This window comes from Hipposideros armiger, unplaced genomic scaffold (assembly GCF_001890085.2).
Source record: "Hipposideros armiger isolate ML-2016 unplaced genomic scaffold, ASM189008v1 scaffold_105, whole genome shotgun sequence".
Taxonomy (NCBI): domain Eukaryota; kingdom Metazoa; phylum Chordata; class Mammalia; order Chiroptera; family Hipposideridae; genus Hipposideros; species Hipposideros armiger.
In genome coordinates, this window is record NW_017731455.1 from 3,009,209 (window position 1) to 3,028,572 (window position 19,364).

Here is a 19,364-nt window from a genome sequence, read left to right on the forward strand (position 1 = left end):
GCAGAGTTTTGTCCTCTTCAAGTTCCTTCTGTCTTTCACCCCTCCTGGAGCAGCCACCTTCCCACACGCCCCTCTTCCTGTAAAATTAGCCGTTTTCAGGCTGTGATGTCTGCCTGAGTCTCTCAACTCCAATTAAGTTAAACCCACGTGTCTGTCCCCGGCCCTGGATCCTATGAGAGACCCAGGAAAAGTAAGTCAGATTGGTGGGGTTCAGGGAGTAGGCTTTGCACACCTTTGAGCGCGCTCTCGCTCTCGCTCTCTCTCTCTCTCTCTCTCTCTCTCTCTCTCTCTCTCATTCTGGGGAAAGCTCACAAAACTCAACAAACAGCGAGTTAGCGTCCTGACTGCTGGAATGCCAGCAAACATAGGAAGCTTACGTCTCTCTGCTTCCAGCGAGGTCAGTTGAGCCTCTTTCAGGCATAGTCGTCTCTTACTCTGGAATGAAAAGAGGGTGTGTGTGTGTGTATGGCAGACAAGGCCCTACCAAGTGTCACTCCGGTGTCACTGTGACAAGAAAATATACTTTTTTCCTCCCTCCCCCTCTCTCATCGCAGCCCTCTCCCTAAGAAATTTGTTTTGAGGGATTTGACAATCTTGCAGATAAAGTGCCTGCCTACTGCACTCCGTTGATCATTTTCCCTCATGGCCGACCGTAATTTCTTAGCTACTTTTAGCGGTAGCTCTGTCCCTGCTGCCCAAGGTAACGGGTGAGGGGAGGGGACTTTGCTTAGGTGCCCTGAGCTGGCTGGGGGAAAATGGGCCTTCCCCCTTTCTTCCCGGATTTTGTAATAGTCAAGATTAGAATCTAGAAGGAGTTTTTCAATTAAAAACATTAAAAAAAAAGATTTAATTTGCAACCAGTTGAACTAGATTGTTAGGTTTCTTTTCGTTACATTTTGATTTTTTTGTTTTGGTTTTGGAGGGATGTATGTGGAAGGGGAAGGATTAACAAAATAATTAGAGGCAAGGTGAGTGAGAACGCTAAGCATTTGGAGTATTCCAGGGCAGAAATTTGGAGCCATCTCCATCTTTCAAGATGCTTTTTTTCGGCTCTTTAAGAGAAAGGAATAAAGGGAGGGGAAGCTAGGAGGAAGAAGAAAAGTGAGAAAAGCAGTAAGGGAGGAGAAAAAGAAACCTGGCCCAGTCCCATCTTGAAGGTACAGAGAAAGTTTTTTTTGAGGTGGAGAGAAAGAAAACCAAAGCTATTATGTACCCTAGGGATGCAATTTTAGTGGGAATGGAAGATTTGAGTGGGAAGGGAAGCACAGTGGCCTCCGGGTTCTCTCTTTTCCAGCAGTTGGGCGGTTGGCACCTCAATTTGAATTGCTGGGTGAGTAGTGGTGTGTGTGTGTGTGTGTGTGTGTGTGTGTGTGCGCGCGCGCGCGCGCATTCGTTTGTTCATGTCCGTGTCCTTGCTATGGTCTTGACCATTAAACCTCTGGCTTTTTTTTTTTTTAATTCAGATGGTGCAAAAGAAAAAACAAAATGAGAATAAATGGTCAACTCAAGCTGTGCCCTTGTGCGATGTACTTTTCATAGCTGTTCTTTGGGGGCGGGAGGAGAAAGGGTTAAAAAAAGATGGGGTGGAGAGAAAGCCTGACTTTCATCACAAGCCTTCCCAGTTATATAGGCTCTCAGAGCCGGCTTGGTGCATAAGCTGGAATCTGGAAAGGGATGGTGGGGTTTGGGGTTTCTTGTAACAAATAAATGTTTTTTCTTTCACCCATCAGGGTGGGCTCCATTGGAAGAAAGAGAAGGAAAAATGACTTTGCCTCAGAGAGGAGAGTACTTTTTCGAAGCTCGAAACATTTTTTGAGCAATAAGGCTTTTACAGTAGCAGCGCTTGTGTAAATTGTGTATTTTGGTTTCATATTTAATGCTAACTTTCTGTTGCTGTGTCTTTAGTTGTATTTATTTTCGATCTCCAAATTTAGATGCCGGCCTTTTTAGGGCTACAGCCTTGCTTGTGGTGTTTGTATTTTCTAAACTTAATATAAAATGTGTTTTGGAAACCTGAGCAATAGGCTGATGACAGCCCACTGTGCTGTTAATGGTTAGGAAGAAGGCCCTTTTCAATACCAATTTTGAGTTTAGGATACATTGCACTGTGTTGAACTGTTGGGTTCAACCCTTTGCCACAAGCTGTAAGGGTATTCTCTTGACTTTCGAGGTGATTCCTTAATTATCTTTGTTATGGCTTGATTATTTTTTTTGTTGTCGAACGGCCAAACACAGAAACGCGTGCAGTGGTCAGCTCTTAGAACCGCTATTTTAGGGAAGAAGACGTGCAATATACTACAGACGATAATCGTGTCCTCATGTTTTCAAAATCATGGCAAACCCTATATGTCCTGTTAAAACACAAAGCGGTAGATAGTATGTCTCGGTTTTCCTTTCTGGCTTTGTGCACCTTCCCATTTCAGTGCATGACCATGTAAACTGGGAAGAGTTGTGGGGAAGAGAAGAGCCTTGCAAATGTATGACTTGTGTTGCTGCACATTTCCCATCTTGCACAGTCTCCTGTTTTCAAGATTCCTGAAAGGTTCCTGAAAGAGCCTCGTTTACTCCAATTACTTGGGTGCTGCTTTGGTGACGGTTAAATCTCCATACTTACTGCCTTATAGGAAGGCAGTTGCTTTGAGAGGGTCAATTCCCGACTCCCAACCATACAGATATCATGATCTCTGTATTGTCAAAACAGGCAGCTGCATCGGCATTTTCTGGAAGCAACAGAGCCAGCAACCTTATATTCTTAGGAAAACCTCCCCTTTGTGGTTTGGGGCTGGTGGGGGGCCCCCGGCTGAGCTATGTAATGGAATTCTTTCCTTCTGCAATATTTTGGAATGTGATGAAATCCTGACATGCCCTCCAGATTACATACTTCTGCACACATTTGAAGATTTCTAAAAAAAAAAAAATCAAACTTTGCCTAGGTCATTCCCTTGTTCCTTAAGCTTCCAAGTCAGCCTGGGAGCCGAGGGAGCAGCCGTAGTGCCCTCCCTGCCCTCCCTGCAACTGTGTCCTTTCCACGTATGTCATTTATGGAAGCTGTAGATGTCCATGAACGCATGTCCGTGTTTGGCAAAATAAGAGCAGAACCATGCACTTCCGCCTTCGTATTTTCTCCTTTCAGCCTGTCTTTGCTGAGTTCCTGTGGAATCCAGAGTTTGGGCATATGTAGCTGTTGGGCCACGTGAAGACTGTCATTCCTTCTTTCAGTTCACCTGCTCTTTTTTCTAGGGAGAAATTTACCTGCTTTCTCAAGCAACAGCTGTATCTTGAGCTTGTGTCAGACTCCATGTAGCCGGCATTTCATTTCAAATACGGTTTAGAATCAAAAGTTATGCACAGGGTGTATAAGAAAAAGTAAAGGCATTTTTATACAGCTTTTCCTTGTAAATAAATTAGAAAGGTGGGATTCGATTTTGTTCACCATTTCTTTCTTGAAATCCCCAGGATTTAATAACCATTATATACGTATAACTAACTCTAAATCAAAATTGGTGATTTCCTTTCCATTATATTTAGGATTCTGTAGATTTGGGGTTGTTGTGTTTGGGGTGGGGGGGGGGCTGGCCTGGAAATCGTTATTTTTTAAAAGTTGTTTTCAATTTGAGCTTTTGGATTTCTTCATTTGGAATAGGTTAGTTGTATTCCTGGCACTGTTTTGAAAATCTGCTCTCCTAAGAAACAGCCGTACCCTCTTACCCAATTCCCAAACATTTTCTGCACATTCGGACACGTAACAAGATTGATTATGTTAACGCCAATCATTTCATTTCCAAGTAGTAGAGAAATATGTTACGGGAAGGTGGAGATCGCAGGTTCCTGGGACATTTCTTAGGAGTGAAGTAAGTGGCTGGTTCTTCATCTCTGAGACCTGGTGGAAGATGAGGACAATGAAAGAACCCGGTGGCACTGCCACACCCCTGCACTGACCTCCAGGATGCTGTGGCTTTGCTCTTGGAGGGAGGCAGGCGGGCAGGAAACCCTGGGAACTCTCTGGTTAGGAGCGAGCCTGGCCCGGGCCGGCCACGACTTCAGCTTGCAAGTGCTTTAAAGGGTAGTTGGAGGGAGCGGGGCGAGCACAATAGGATGCTTTCTTTTTATTGGAAAATAAATGAGAATGAGTGGAAATAAATTATGTTTAATGAACTTAACTGGAAGTAATTGTTCAAGAGCCTGTGAAAGCACAGCTCTGCTGGGCTGGGCCTTGGCTGCGGCTGAAGCCGAGCAGCTGGAGCACATCTTCATTTTCCAGGTTTAAATGTTCCCCTCCGGGTGCCCACCCCCCACCCGGACACCTCCAGCCCCACACCCACCCCTCCCTTCCTCCTTTTTGGGGATTAAGAAAAGGTCATTAAGAAGAGCCGAATTTGGCCCCTTAGACCCGTAATTCTCGACAATCTTGTTTGGTGTGTTACCATCTGGGTTTGTTGTATTATATAGAAGGGGCAGGAGGGGGAAAAAAAAGGCCACAGGCTTAGGATGGTTTGAGTTAGTTCTATGTATATGCATGTGTGTGTGAGAATTTGGATGAAAATTGACTGCACATTTATTCTCTCCCTGCCTGCCCTGTTGAATCATTTCCTCGCAAGAAGAATTTTAATGCCTGTGTGAGTACATGAGAAACTGTGAGTCGGCAGAATTTCATAGATGGCAGGGAGACTCTCCTCTCTTCTTCTTGCTGTCTAAATGCATTTGATATTAGGGTGGGGTGAGTCAGCCATTGGTAAGCAGCACCCCAAATGTCAGGCTCCCGCGGGTTGCAGATGATGTGACTTTGCAGCCTTGTGGCTCCATGACACCACAGTAACCCAACGAGAGCATGTCAGCTGTGTGCTGAAGGTGCAGGGTAGGCACTTGTTTTCTGCATCTCACGGGCAGACTTTCTCTCAGCCATCTCCTTTCTCCAAGCAAAACTCGAACCAGTGAAGCCTTCTCTTTTTTATTTATTATTTTCAACAGGCAGTGCTGCAGTTATCAATAGAAGTCTTGTCCAGGGAACAATGTGCCGTTAGCTAGGGGCAAGACTTTAGAAAGGAGTAGTGCTCAAAACCATGATTGGATCCTGGGCATTGCCCTAGATGGGTCCTCACTGGTTGGGCTTCTGATAGCCATGAGGGGAGAGGGTAAAATGCTTGAAGAAGCCCATTTGGCCCAGAGTGGAAGTCCGCCTGCCACCCTTTCCTCTGCGTATGCAGGAGGTTTACACTCTACAACAGCAAGATGTTCACCTGTAAGTTGGGGTAGGACTGCGTGTGCAGGCTTGGATCTAGCTTGCTCGCTGTGTGTCTCCGTGAAGTGGTTTGAGCAGCTGCAGAGGTTGCTAATTGTTGGGGCAATGAGGCAATGGGTAGGAGGCTTACCTTTGTGACCATTCCGACACTGTCTGGCACATAGTTTGAAAAAAAGAGGACTGCTTGAGTCACCAAGGGGTTGTTGGTGAGTAAGAAACAGCGCCGAGTTCACCCCCAGCCCCTCCTCTTCACCAGCACTCCGTGCTCCCGTGACGTACAACATCTGTTCATGTTTTGCTGGCCGCCATTGGCCTTGGTGCAGCCATAGTAAGCGCATGTGGGGAAAACAGCATCAGAGAAGAGCTGCAAACCCATTTTTTTATGTAAACCTAGAGTGAATGGTGTCCCTTCCTGATGCCAGTTTCAGACCCTGGGAGGGCTGGTAACCTAAGACCACTGAAGACCTTCCGTAGCCACCCCTGGGAGGGGAGAAGGCTGACAAATGCTCCTCTGTGCTGCTTTTGTTTTATTGTGCTGAGCTCGTCAAGGCACTTTCTGGCCCCATTTTTCTTCTGCAGAAAGGGAGAGCAATAGGGGAGCATTGAAGAGGAGGGCCGGAGGAGAGGCCAGGGCTAGCAATGGCTCTATTTGTTTTCAACGTCTGTTGATTAATAGGTTGTGAGGTGAATGGCAAGCTTTCATTCCCCTTGGGTTCCCCACAGTTACAGAAGGTTGAGGGGTTGGGGTTAGAGGAGGGCTAGCAGGGGGATCTAGAAGCGCCTGAATCAATCTTTTACTTGCCTGGTTCCGAGTCCTGGGCAGCCTTCGGGCAGGCGTGTGGGCGCTTGGCGATGAGGGTGGCATGGCCAAGCTGTAGAGCACGATGCTTAAGGGTTCCCGAGAGGTCAAAGGTCAGCCACAGGGGCGTCCCGCCCCTCTCCCCCCACTGTAGCTGGATGAATACTTTGGGTGGACAGGCTTTGTGCACTTTGAAGGCTGTTAAAGGACCCTTTCTTTATAATTTAACTATTCAGTGCTCAAAACCCATGGAGCTTAATGAACAGAAGTGGGAAGGCTTTGCTTTGCGAAACAGCTATTTCTCCAGGTAGAAAGCAGAAAGGCTTAATGATTTAAAGTCAGGCAAGGATTTGGGTTCCTTTTAAATAGATATTGTGCACGTCATTTAATGGATTCGGTTTTTTAGCTGTCTCCCTTTTAGTTGCTGCTCAGCCGGCACTGACCGCATATGTGTTTCTATATTACTTATGTCTGTATTGGAGAAGCAGAACCGTCTCATTATGCACCCCTATCTCCCGTCATCAGCCACATGCTGTAGAAACCCTTGGAGTCCTATGGCAAGGGTGTCCTGGCTAAGGCAGGGAGCCTGGAGCCACTCCTCATTTGGGATTTTGGGGTGGAGGTATAGGGGACATTGTTTGCTGAAACTGGCCTAGGTTCCAGAGACTGGTAGGTGAGGGACTGAGGGCAGTTCCCGCTGTGAGTCCAAGAGCATCTGCATTCAGTTGGGAACAGAGGCCCAGGCTGAGCTCATGGGGGCAGCTCACTCCATTAGCATGACAGTGAACCCCAATCAGTGCCAGTCTCTAAGGTCACAGTAGGGGTGGTGGAGTCAGGCAGGTGAGGGCACAGCCCCTGGAAACACCACCTACTCAAGGCCCGGGACAGATTTTCTCGTCCGCTCTGTGGAGCTAGTAACAGATGGCACTGCTTCATAGGTTTGCTGTGAGGACTTGGTAGATTGTGTGTGTCACACCCAGCACACAGGCGGGTACAGAGCCCGGGCTCCACTGAATGGGGGCAGTGGTGAGCTGTGCTGGTGCTGACCAGGGCCCTGGCCTCCCCTTCGATCATCGAGACAGTGGTTCTAGGTGATTCCGTGGGCGAGTTGCATGGGCTGACGGTGGGGTGTGTGTGGGCAACTGAGGGGGAACATTTCAGGAAGCCTTGCTTTTTTCATGGCTCAGAGATTCCTACTGTTCATCATATTCTCAAAGAGTTAAATACCGGTAACTTAGGCTCTCCATGCAGTGTCCCAGGACCACTGTCACCACGACCTTGAACATTAGTTGTCCCTGGAGGTAATGATTTTGTTTCCCCATATAGTTTTAAGCCCTATTTAATATTGAGATAAAGCAGTTGCCCCAGAGGTACTTGGTTTTATGTTTTACTTGTTTGCCTTGAACACTGGGCTCCATCTGTAAAAAGATAAAAGGGGGAAGAGATGTATATTTCAGACTGTTGGTCTATACCCGACATTCGCGGTATAGACTGTTGCTTTAATTGAGACTTGCCAGATGCATTTCTGGAAGGTTGTCTGTGTCCCTCCCCCAAGAGAGGAGCTTCTCACATCTGAATTTTCTTAGGTTGGCACAGAGTTGAACCCAATCCTTAGAGACCTGTTTAAAGACGTGAGAGCTGGTGGAAGAGAAGGGGGTAAAGTCTACGGGGCGTTTCCTAGTTGAGTGGTTTTGTGTTTCATCTGTATCAGCTCCTACTTCAAGGCCCTCACCCAGACTCTGGAAGGACCTTGGTCATCTTGGACTATTTCTATTTAACATTCAACTCTTCTGTGGCAGTCTTACTTATTAACATAATAAAGTGACTTTTTTCAAAAGAGATGATGAAATATATTTACTAGTTGGACATCACATTTTGAAGAAAGTCATGCCTGAGGAAGATTGGCCACGAAACACCCATAAACCCTTGCCCCGTAACGGGCATCCTTACCTTTGCAGTAAGGAATGAAGTCTGCGGCCACGTCTCCCCCTGGGATTTAATGAGATGAGACTGGAGGGGTAGCCAACCCCATCTTCACTGTGCACTCATCATTAGTATTCACTGGACGCTTTTCCCAAAGCTTCCTTTGCGTTGCATGTGGAGCTATGGGCCAGCCACTATGCGAAGCACTTTACAGCCATGCTGTCCTAATTTTCACAACAACCCTGTGAGGTAGACACACTTCTCACCTGGAGTTCACAGAGAACATAAGCGAAGACCTGAGAGAGGTCACACGGCTAGACTGCGGAAGTAGAATTGAAACCCAGTCTTTCTTGAATTACGGATTCACTTTTGGTCACTGTGTACACGCAGTGGGCTCTCAAACCATGTTCAAGGCACTGTGGTAACAATTAGCCTGGACGGCTTCTGAAGGCTCACCCAGCTATGTTCGGTGGTTCTGCATAAACTCCCTTTAAAGAGCGCTGCCATTTACTGAAACGAATATGTGAGGCCAACGCTATCCTTCTCTTCTTGGGATGCTTGCAGTTGCAATTTGATGGTTCTTATGCCGTTTGAGATGGTTCTTATGCAGTTTGAGATGGTGCTTACCACTCCCAGGCTGGGCATGACAGGGGACACGGAGTTCTAGAAGATGCAGCCCTTGCCCTTAAGGAGCTTAGCTAGAGTAGGACCAGAGAGGTGCACGCCTGACCCCAGCAATGGGCATGATGTGACATAGGAAGAAGGGATATGGGGTTCTGAGTCTGGAGAGAGAGACATGGGCATTTTCGAAAAGAACATCCTCCCACTGGAAAAGCAGTCCGGTACGGGCAGGTTGGATGGAAGCAACAATTAGACCCTGGTTCCTGCATGTGCAGCTGCGTCCCCCCTGCTTTGCTTGGGAACCAGTTGACCTGGAGAGATGTGTGGTAGTATTGTTTCTTGGGGACCTGCCTAGCATGCAATCATGATCAGAAAAGAGAGCCATGCTCCTTTTCCCTCCGAAAGCCAGGCAGCAGTTAAAACTTCAAATCCCCTTCCCCCAACCCCCATGCTATGAATCTGTGAACTGGAAAGAAACCTGTTGGCTAGGCTCAGGTGTGCAAAACAACGCCAGCACGATGGCAGCCAGGACCCGTGCCCAACCTCTGTTGGAATCGCCTTTATACATGTATCTAAGAGAACAGGAGAATTCATTTTTAAGTTCTCCATACACCCAGTAAACTCCACTGTTTCCCAAATACTGTCTTCATCCTCTGCCGGACGAGTAAAGAAAGAAGCTTCCCCCCTCACTTCCTGTTAGTCTTCCTTGGAAGACAGCTGTGGAATTTGTGCTCCTGTGCTGCAGACAAAACCATGCCATCAGGCCTCGCCTCCCTCACAGCACTAACACTAATAATAAAGCTGCATTCTTGTGCTTACCCGGTGATGGGGTTTGTGCCAAGCCCTTTCCATGGATTCTCTTAAGGGCTAGGACGTAATTGATGATTAGGGCTCAGGTGTCTTAGAACCTTAGCCTGTGTGGCTCTCTGGTCAAAGGGTCATAGTGGAACAGAAGAGCCACCTAGGGCACGCAGGTGGCACACCCAAGATGCCCAGGTCCTGAGCCCAGACCTACTCAATCAGCTCCCTACTGAGAGGTTTCCTAGGATATGGGATCTGCATTTGTGATAAGCACCCTGAGAGATGCTTGACTCAGCCAGGGTTGAGCTGCAGGCTTCATGGCCCACTCGTAGCCCTTCACTCCCATCATGGATGTGCACACTTGCTTCCTTCCATTGTGTATGGCTGTCCCATTCCCTGAAAGGCCTTCCATCTCTAAGTGACAGTCTTCCCTCCCCTGGGCATTCTGTGGTTCTTCCCACGAGTCCCACAGTTTTTAGACACTTAACTTTCAACTGTCCGAGACTGGTCTGCTTTCTTTCATTCATTTCAGCGGCCGGGTATCTTTCCAACCAAATAGAAAACTTCTGGAAGGCGGCAGCAATCCACTTTCTTTCCTCCGTGTGGTCTCCATTTGACCTGACTATGTCTCTTTCCCTCTTTCCCTCTCTCTTTCTCTTTTCCTTCACACCAACGCACAGTGGGAACTTATTTGTTGGTTACTTGTCAAGCTGCCTAAACAGAAATGATCCCCTAAAAGAACCCTCAGTGTGTGTTCACAAGACTCTGGCACTAGCGTTTGACCAGCCCGTCTCTCTGCTGGCTTTGGCCTGTCCAGACCTTCGTGGCTGCTGAGTAAGGACATACTCCTCTGTCCCAAATCTCTCTCTGCTTCGGTGCTTTTAATTTCAGGGCTTTGATTGTAAAAGGATAACTCGCCATGCAAGGCTCCTATGAGCAGCTAGCTATCCTCATTCTCCAGAAAGCATCCAGTTGTTCAGGCATCTTTAATGCGGCGGTGGGAAGCATTGGCATTTTTGTGTAATTTTTTCCTGGAGCATCAAGAAGGCCATAGTTTTCTTTTCAAACATACCCATGAAAGAGTTAGAAGCACCTTTTAAAGATGCCTTCCCCACAACTAACTGTGGTAAAATACTCTTTCCATGTTATACCCCTTCCTCACCTATTAAAAAAAAAAAAAGGATAAGAAGAAAAATGCATGGAGAATGAAGTGCCTCGTGGTGTCTGAACTCCAGAGGCGCTAGTGGGCAGCACTAGACCCTCACTCCTTTTCTTTTAATGCAGTTCCTTTTCCTTGATGTTAATGCAAGTTGTGCCTTCCTAAAAGTAATAAAAGGAAATGAAGACACGTTCTAAAATGAAACTTGACTCTAATCCATTCATCATCTAATACTAGCCTCTTTATCTTCCCTGGTACCTAATCTGGTTAAATGTCCCTGTTGTAGGATTTTAGTGAAAATCCTCTATTGGGAATAGGGTTTTTTGCAATTGGATTACTCTCAGTAAATGGCCCAGTAGTTCGCTTGTTTCAGCTTAATTTTTTTTCTTTGTGATCTTGCTGGGCTAAGTTAGAGCATAGTGTAGTGGAGGGGGGATGGGGTGGGTGAGTGGTGGGGCAGGGTAAGGAGAGGAGAATAATTTGGGAAAGTGTCTGGTCATGGCAACTAGAAGAATCTTAAAAATGCTTTTCTTTTTTCCCCTCCTTTTCTCCTCCTATCCACCCTTCCCAAACATAAAAAACGCCTGTACTTTGTTTTCTGGAACTGCCCATTTCTAAAATGTATACCTTTTATTAGCCCAATTCATCATCATCCAGTTAATTTATTAGAGTTCCCCCATGACTTCCTAATGAAATTCCTAATGAATCAGGGCTGCTGTAATCTGCATAAAATATGCAGGTGCTTGCTTGGCAATTTAGAGCTTTCTGGTCAAGTTCACACCCCCAACCGGATCAGGAGTGGGGCTTTTCATCCAGTGCTCTCTGTAAAGGACTGTAGCATGCCCCCTGGTTCTAAGGGGCAGGGAGGGGTCAGGAACAGGGTGTGGGGGGATTGATTGATAAAGAGGCTGGGTGGGTGGGATTTGGGCCCGGCCGGGTTTCTTGTAACTGAAGGTTTTCCAAGCCGGCCTCCCGTGAAGCCTGCCTGCCTCCAAAAGGTCCCCCTGGTGGGGCCCTGGGGTAGGAGATCCCCCCCACAGGCAGGAACACAGTAGGCCTGGGAGATTCAAGTCCCTACTTCCGATTTACTTGCTGATGGGAAAAGTGCAAACTCCTGGGCTCCATGATGGGGTGGTGGTGGAGAAGGTATTTTAAAAGCCAGGCTCAGTGGGGAGGTAAACACCGAAGCATACCTACCCAGGGAGCTGCCTCACGACTATCTGTGAGTTTTAATACATGGGTTGGGGCCAGGGCTGCGGGCGGAATTGAGTGCATCTTAGGAAACCAGGCGGGCGGGTGTGGCTGGAAACCCATGGGCCTGTGCTGCAGGGGACCCCGCTTGATGGTGTCTCTCTCTGTTCTCTTCCCCCCACAGTCGAACAAAGTGCCGGTTGTGCAGCACCCTCACCATGTCCACCCTCTCACGCCTCTTATCACGTACAGCAATGAGCACTTCACCCCAGGAAACCCACCTCCACACTTACCAGCTGACGTAGACCCCAAAACAGGTAGGCCGTGTGTCCCGGTGCCACCAGAGGACCTGTGGGAAGAGGTGGGGGAGTTTGGGGCTGCTGGGGGCAGGGGTGGAGGGGCCGCGGGTCCTCTCCTCGGTGCTGAAAAAGGTCTCTGGGGAGGGACTGGTTTTCGGTCTCCTGGGCAAGTCCATTTGTCGTGCTGAAGATCTCCCTAGAGCTCCAGGTACCCCTGGCAGTGGGGGCTGGCATGGGAACCTGGCTATGAATCGTTCGGTGTGTTTTCGCGAGTAGCTTACAATTCTAAGAGCCTCCAACAGACTCGGAAGCGGTAATAGCTTTGGAAGCATCGCATAGCCTCCTTCTCAGCTCCTTGCAAGCATAAGAGCCTCCGAGAAGCCCTGGTTCCCTTGGTGGATAAGGGACTCCAGTCACTTAATAATGATTTGTTGGTGCAGCCTTAAGAGACCACATCCCGTGGGATCCGCATTATCCGTGCTGATTTATTTGGGTTCTTCCTCCTCTACAATATCCTGGGTCTTATCAAGCCCATTTTACAGATGTGAAAACCGAACCCCCAGGGTTTCCTCTTTACATCTCATACAACAACCAATAGGATCTCAGACAGAAGTTGCCATGTCCGTCAGCTTCGTCCCCTTCTTTCCATCCCATGTGCTCACTGACTGCGTTTTCCCCAAAGGGGAAAAGTGAGAACCTACAACACTGTTTCAAACAAGCAGACAGCCACAGCTCACGGTGGGGAAGTCTTGGGAGAACAGCTAAGGCCGGGTGCATCTTCCTGGCTGGGCAGTGGACTGGCGGGGGTTTCTCTTCCCAGTTAGTTCATTTAGAAGGATGGATTTTAAATGGCGCTTCCATATCACTTTGTCAGAGGGAGTTGTTTGGTGTTGGGCTGAGGTAGACTGCCTGCTCAGGCAGCTTTCGCTGCCCCTGAAAGAAGCCACACATGAGCTGGGTTTTACCAGCCTCTGAGCCCCCTTTGTGCTCGTGGAGGACCGAGCCTGGCGCTTAGATGGCTAGAGGAGGCCGCCAGCCGGCCCCCGGCTCCACGAGTGAATGGCAGCATCAGCGTCCTATTTAAATAATGGTAGTACAGGGAATAGCTTTTAAATGGTTATCGTAAAACATATGATTAACGTCTGCGGACTGTTTACTTTTCCTCTGCGAACATTCTTTCAAGTGTGCTAGTGGCGTGGTGTAGGGTCCAAGCCCAGCTAAATCTGTTTGGTTTTTGTAATAGAGAGAAAGCAATGTCTGCATGAAAATGTCACCCAGGGAGAATTAATTTACAGATTAAAAGCTTCCTGAATGAATTAAAAAAAAATGAAATCGTTTTCATCCACGAATAGGCAGCTCATTCGCTTCACTGCTGCCTGAATTCTGTGGTATTGTTCCTTTGGCGTCCCATATCAGCTCCTCAGTGTCAGAATCGCTCCAGCTCTTCTCCTTTCTAAGCACTGATGGCTGGGCGTGCTCTTATGGAATGAATAAATGCTCCTGAGTGTGGCATGGACCTTCAGGGTTCACGCCTCTGTGCCGTGTGCGGGCCCTTCACCCCCGGGACACAGCAGCGCCCCATCAGCAGGTGGGGTAACTCACACCGATGACTGTCCTCTGGAGAACCAGTTTCTAGAACTGAGTATACCATGCCTCCCACATCTTGTCTGCTCAGTTCAGATTCTCCCTGGGATCAGAGGCCATGGCATCTGGTGAATCTCCCCTCCAGCTCATCTTCTAGGCTGAGGTGGAGACATTCTGGCGGAGTTCACTTTTTTGAAAGAAGGCGAGGGTAACCTTTCCAAAAACCATAACTCAGAAAGTATGTCAGAAACCAAAGTAAATCTCATGTAGGCAAGTCATTAGAATTAAAGAGAGCAAAGAGACAAGTTGTGTAGGGGAATTGATACTGCTTGATCACCTACTATGTACCAAAACCTTTTAGACTTTTTTTTTTTAATTCAAATAATCACACCAATCATGTGAGGCAGAAATACCCAAGATGGCATTTTCTGAGTCTTTCTGTGTTTACCCAGTGTAGGGATCCACCTAGAATGAGATAAACTGATGATTCAAACTGGGCTGGAGGGATAAATAGATGAACTCACCAACAACTCTTACAGCTCATAATCACAGAGAGAATCTCTTGTTAGGATTGTGGGAGAGAGATCTCCCTTCACCCTTTCCCTGTTCCCATCTCCAGACAGTTCTCTTGTCTTCTCTCCTTTGTACCTAAAATGCTGCTTCTTCCCTCAGGAATCCCAAGACCTCCGCACCCTCCAGATATATCTCCGTATTACCCACTGTCTCCCGGCACCGTAGGACAAATCCCCCATCCGCTAGGATGGTTAGTACCACAGTAAGGAGTTCCATTTTTTAATTTCCTTTTTCTTTCTTACATGGGCATGCTTATTATTTACTCTGTGCATGGATGTGTGTGTTTTAGAAGAACAGAGTTGGTGAGGGAGGTCCGTGGGGGCTCGGGGGGAAAGATTCCTTGCTGAGATGCCCTGTGGGAGAGTGGGCAAGTCAGTAGCCATTCGATGGATTATGTAAGAAAAGGGGTATTGATACTTAGCATTCTGAGCCTGTGGTCCTCCAAACCCCTCTAGGTTCCTCTCAGTGAACAGAGGTTCCCTAAGGTACTTAGGGAATCCCAGAAGGCGCTGAAGGCCTCTGTCCAGTGAAAGTGACCATGGCACTTGGCTAGGGGCAGCCCAAACTAAAGCCCTGCCATTGGGCTGAGGCAGCAGCGGAGTGGCCACAGGCACGATCTAGTGTTGAAACCCAGGAGTGGGAATGGGAGTCATTCTCTCACAACCCCACAACCCCAACCCCATCGCGACCATGACTCCCAAGGTTGATACCAACAGTGGAAAGTTTTGTCTCTTGAGAAGCTCCATGTTATTCAGCCAGCATCTGTCTAAGATTCTGCATGTTACGTGCTTCACCGAATTATGAGGGGTGTGGTGGGGCTGCTAGACCCTCACTCCAGCATGTGAGGCCTTCCTGAGACCAGCCCCAGCTCCCAGCAGTGCACACATCATCCACCTGCCTTTTATGATTTGTCTTCCTATCACCCCAACTTGCTTTTATAGTACCACCCATTAACCTTCTTTAGACAACTTTTAAAAGTGTTTTTGAAAATCAGAATAGAAAGGCCATTAATGCATAATCATACCGTGCGTGTGTGTATATGTGTGTGTGTGTGTGTGTGTGTGTGTGTGTGTGATGTGTTTTGCGACTATTTTTGTGTATATATATTTCTGCATGTTTATCTGTGATCTCTACTGTTTGAAACACAGGACCATTTGTTGAATCTTAACAGGTATAAATAAATCCTGGTAAAATGCTCAATCTTGGGTCTTAGAAAGATACCCTTTCATAACCTTAAAGAAGATATAATTTTGGATTAGTTTCCACACTCCTATTCTACCCTTATTTCTCTAGTTGAACAGATTCTACACTGTTTTTTAAAAAACAACTGTATTATGTAGTCTCCATGCTAAATACCAACCTTGAGTTTCTGTTTATTCTTTTCTCCTTAATTTTGCTTGGGGAAGGTAAGCATGGACCATGAACATGAACTTGTGTCCCATTTTTTTTTTTTTTTTTACATCAGTAGGTAGGGCCATTCCTCGAATAGTTCTCAGTCATCCCTTGCCCCATTCAGCTGATGGGGAGATATTTGAAGGCTAGATAAAAAGGAATAGCCAACTCAGACAACCCTCTGTCAGAAAAAGTTGTGTGTCTTTCATGAGGATGCTATTTTGCATGTTGCTGTATTTTTTAATTATTGTAATGAGGTGTGATTGTCTATTGGTTACCCACAATTCTTCTTGGGGACTCTCCCCCCCGGTAACTCTTGTCAACACTTGTTAATTTGACAAAAGGCTACAAATTAAGCTCTGTTAATTTAATGTTTTCTCACCGAGATCTAAATACCGAAAGAGGCCCAAAGCGCAACTGAAGTCCTTTGATTCACTGTACTTTATTTTGGTATAAATTTACATTCATTATTGTTTTCCTTTGGATGTGTAGCCCTCAATTAGTGTGATGGCTCCATTAAAGCAAGCGAGACTTCGCCTTTAATTATTACAACAAAACACCTAGTTTCAGCTTGGGGAGAGGGTCTCTATTGACATAAGCAGAGGTTATAAAATTTAATTAGCTATTCCTATCAGATTTATGGCATTCAAATTGTTCTGTGTTTCTTCCCTTTGATCCTTCCTGTACAATCCCCAAGATTTTTGTTCTGATCAAATGAAAATAAAGCTTACTGTGCAGAGTGAACTTCTCCTTTTTCTTCTTTTTCTCCCCCCCACCCCGCACCCCCTTGTTTGCACTCTCTCACTTTGTAACCCCCTCTTTGTAGGCAAGGTCAGCCAGTGTACCCAATTACGACAGGAGGATTCCGTCACCCCTACCCCACAGCCCTGACTGTCAACGCTTCCATGTCCAGGTGAGTTCCAATAACGGGGGCCTTCCTTGAACGAAGGCCATGGGTGACTTCTCAGAAAGCTCTCTAGGTTGCTCCCAGGCCATCCAGGCACTGCTGATTCGCATGGTTCTAATGGTGTAAAACCCATATAGCATTAGGCTTTCCTCTTAGAAAATACTGGAAAATTATCCTGAACTTCCCCAGGTGGGCGATGGCGAAATTTTGAAGTCGAATCAACTGAACAACATTTTTTTATAGGAGTTTAAGAAGCCAGGAAGAAGTAGTTAGAACATGCAGAGCTTTTAAAGAATTGTTTCTCTGTTGCCCTATACTGAGCAAGGAAGGAAAGGGTAGAGGTAATTTTATTGCTATGCAAAGAAGAATTTGAGGAAAGGTTATTGGTCTTTTCAAACTCAGCCTCTTCCACATCAATAAGAAAGGACACCCCTCTCTAAAGCATCACTGTCCAGTGGAAACATAAGGTGAGCCACACATAGAATTTTAAGTATTTTAATAGCCAACTTTAACAAAAGTTTTTTGTGTGTTTTTTTTAAACCCAGGTGAAATTATTTTTAATGATATATTTTATTCAACCCATTATAGTCAAAATGTCATCATTCTGACGTATTATCCCTGTCAAGCTACTGTGAATGAGATTTTACATTCTTTTTTGTACTTAGTTTTCGAAATCTGTTGTGTATTTTGTACTTACAGCACGTCTCAGTTTGGACTGGCCACATTTCAAGTGCTCAATAACCACATGTGGCTGGTGGCTGCCACATAGCCTGCACAACTCTGAATCTTTGAAAGTTTAAAAAAAAAGTTACGTGCATGTAAACATTCATATATCTTTAAGCATATAAGTACACATACAACATGCACACATACACCCACATGCGTGTACCTCGATTTTCCTAATCCCCACGCTCTCCTTTTCCTCCCTCTAATTAATTCTGGCTAATTTTTCAGTGACTGCTAGTTTATTTACAAACTGGTTGGCAGCAGTATGTTTAAGTAGTCACTAATTGCTCCTAATGATAGTTTTATTTTCTGTTCATCTGATTTTCAGTCAAGTTAATTAAATCGGTGGAGGTTTAGACTTTCCTGACGGGCTGCAACAGCTAATCCATTTTGATGATGGCACATGATTCAATTAGCATGCATTAACATGGCAAGGATGCTGCCCCCCACCCCCCCCAACCCCTTGCCTCCATCTCCGCAGCCAACATGGGAACTGAAGACCAGAGGAAGGGTTGGAAGGACAGGCCAACTTACAAAACCGTGAATTCAGTGGGGGGAAAGTGTAAGAATCACAGTCATGAAGGAAAACAAACTGGAACATATCTAACACCTGTGATTGTGTCATGGCTATCCTGCAGTTATCAGGATGCATTTCCCACATGTGATAAAGCATGGCCGCTTCCACATCCACACCAGCACTGGCTAACGAGGAGAATGCTTGTGTGTTCTCTTCACCCGCGAGAAGAGGAAGGATGTATTCATTAAATAATGTCATCACAGCCTCACAAAGCATGGGAACGAATGGGGAGTCTCCCAGGAGGAGAGCTGCCTCCGAGCAGCTGATAAACCACGGCTGGTTCTCCCTCCATCCCAGCATTGATACAATGTGCACCGGATTGCTTTTCATGTTTGTTTATTTGGTGCCTTCCAGAGGTTAAAAGTGGTGAAGTAATCGTAGGATAGGGATTGAGGTTAAGCTTATTGATTGAATTATTAGAAGGTTAGTGAGTGATTTATAGGTGGGCAGGGGGTGGTGTGGAGGAAAGGAAGGGAAGGGTGGGAGGAAAGGTTGGGGGCTCCAGATGCTGGGGGGAGGCGGTGATTCCCCAGGTAGGCCTTATGAAAGGTAGCTAGTTACAAAGCGTATACAGCAAATTAAATACATTATTGTGGTAATGGGGCGACAGAAGTATACGTCTATTATACTTATGGCAGTTATAGGAAATGTAGGCAGCTTGCCCTGTTGCAGAACACCCTTTGATATTCATTCTATTCAGCAGCGGGGCCAGGACTTCTCAGAATTAAGTGATGGGTCATTATACTTTAAACACCATGGAGAAGCCTAGATTGGCAATTAAACAGCTCTTGCTGACACTCACTTGTGCCACCCTGTGACCCCCTTTAGATTGAGATGTTGGAGCTCCGGGCCCTCAGCCTGCTAAATTGGTGCAAGGCTCTTCTCCTGACGAGAGCGGGCTCTGAAATCTGCCGGCTTCAAAGGGAGAGAGATCATGTATAAACCATAATGTGGGTGCACCGTGGCTCACAAAAAATAAGGCAGGGAGAGATGAAATGTTACAAGTGCAAGGGGGAAAATGAGAGAATAATGACAAACCTAATGCAACTCAAAGCCAGACTGTTGCACAGGAAAATGCATCCTACTGCTTGTGCATAAAATCAAGGCCGGCAGATGACATCCAGTTAACAGAAACGTGTCAACAGTGAAGTAAAGTGAGAGTGAGTAAGCGAGAAGCCCCTGAGACAGCCAGAAACAAAAATTAGTTGTCCTTAACAAGTTAAGGTTCATCATTATATTCTGGCTTGGAGCCATAAAAGCAGACGGGGGTATATAATGAGCTGCTTGGAATTTTTAGGGTGTTTATTGCATTTCATGAAACAGTTGTCTGCGGAAAGGAATTTCTTAAGGAAGTTATGCATATAGCACCCACACATACACACAACGCACAGTCTCTTTTTCTGCTATACATTTTTCCGATACGTGAGTATGTGAACTTGGAAGCTTTCGTTTTTCATGGCTGCACTGGAAATTTTTTTCCCACCCCACAGTGTAGTCAAATTGTATTGTCTCCCTCTGGTATTTCGTGTTTCTTTCTCTCTCTCTCTCTCTCTCTCTCTCTCTCTCTCTCTCT

At 46.4% G+C, this 19,364-nt stretch overlaps 1 protein-coding gene across 42 annotated transcripts in view; it reads left to right on the forward strand.

The window, feature by feature from the left end:
* TCF7L2 (transcription factor 7 like 2) overlaps positions 1-19,364 on the forward strand; it is a 215,443-nt gene that overhangs the window by 171,617 nt on the left and 24,462 nt on the right. For 36 of the 42 annotated variants that reach the window (XM_019646606.1, XM_019646628.1, XM_019646624.1 and 33 more), the window contains 3 exons: positions 11,918-12,050; positions 14,289-14,391; positions 16,408-16,494. In XM_019646606.1, coding sequence (XP_019502151.1) covers positions 11,918-12,050; positions 14,289-14,391; positions 16,408-16,494 — 323 coding nt within the window. The remainder of the gene's footprint in view (positions 1-11,917; positions 12,051-14,288; positions 14,392-16,407; positions 16,495-19,364) is intronic. The other 6 variants (XM_019646634.1, XM_019646635.1, XM_019646597.1 and 3 more) reach the window with 1 other exon arrangement.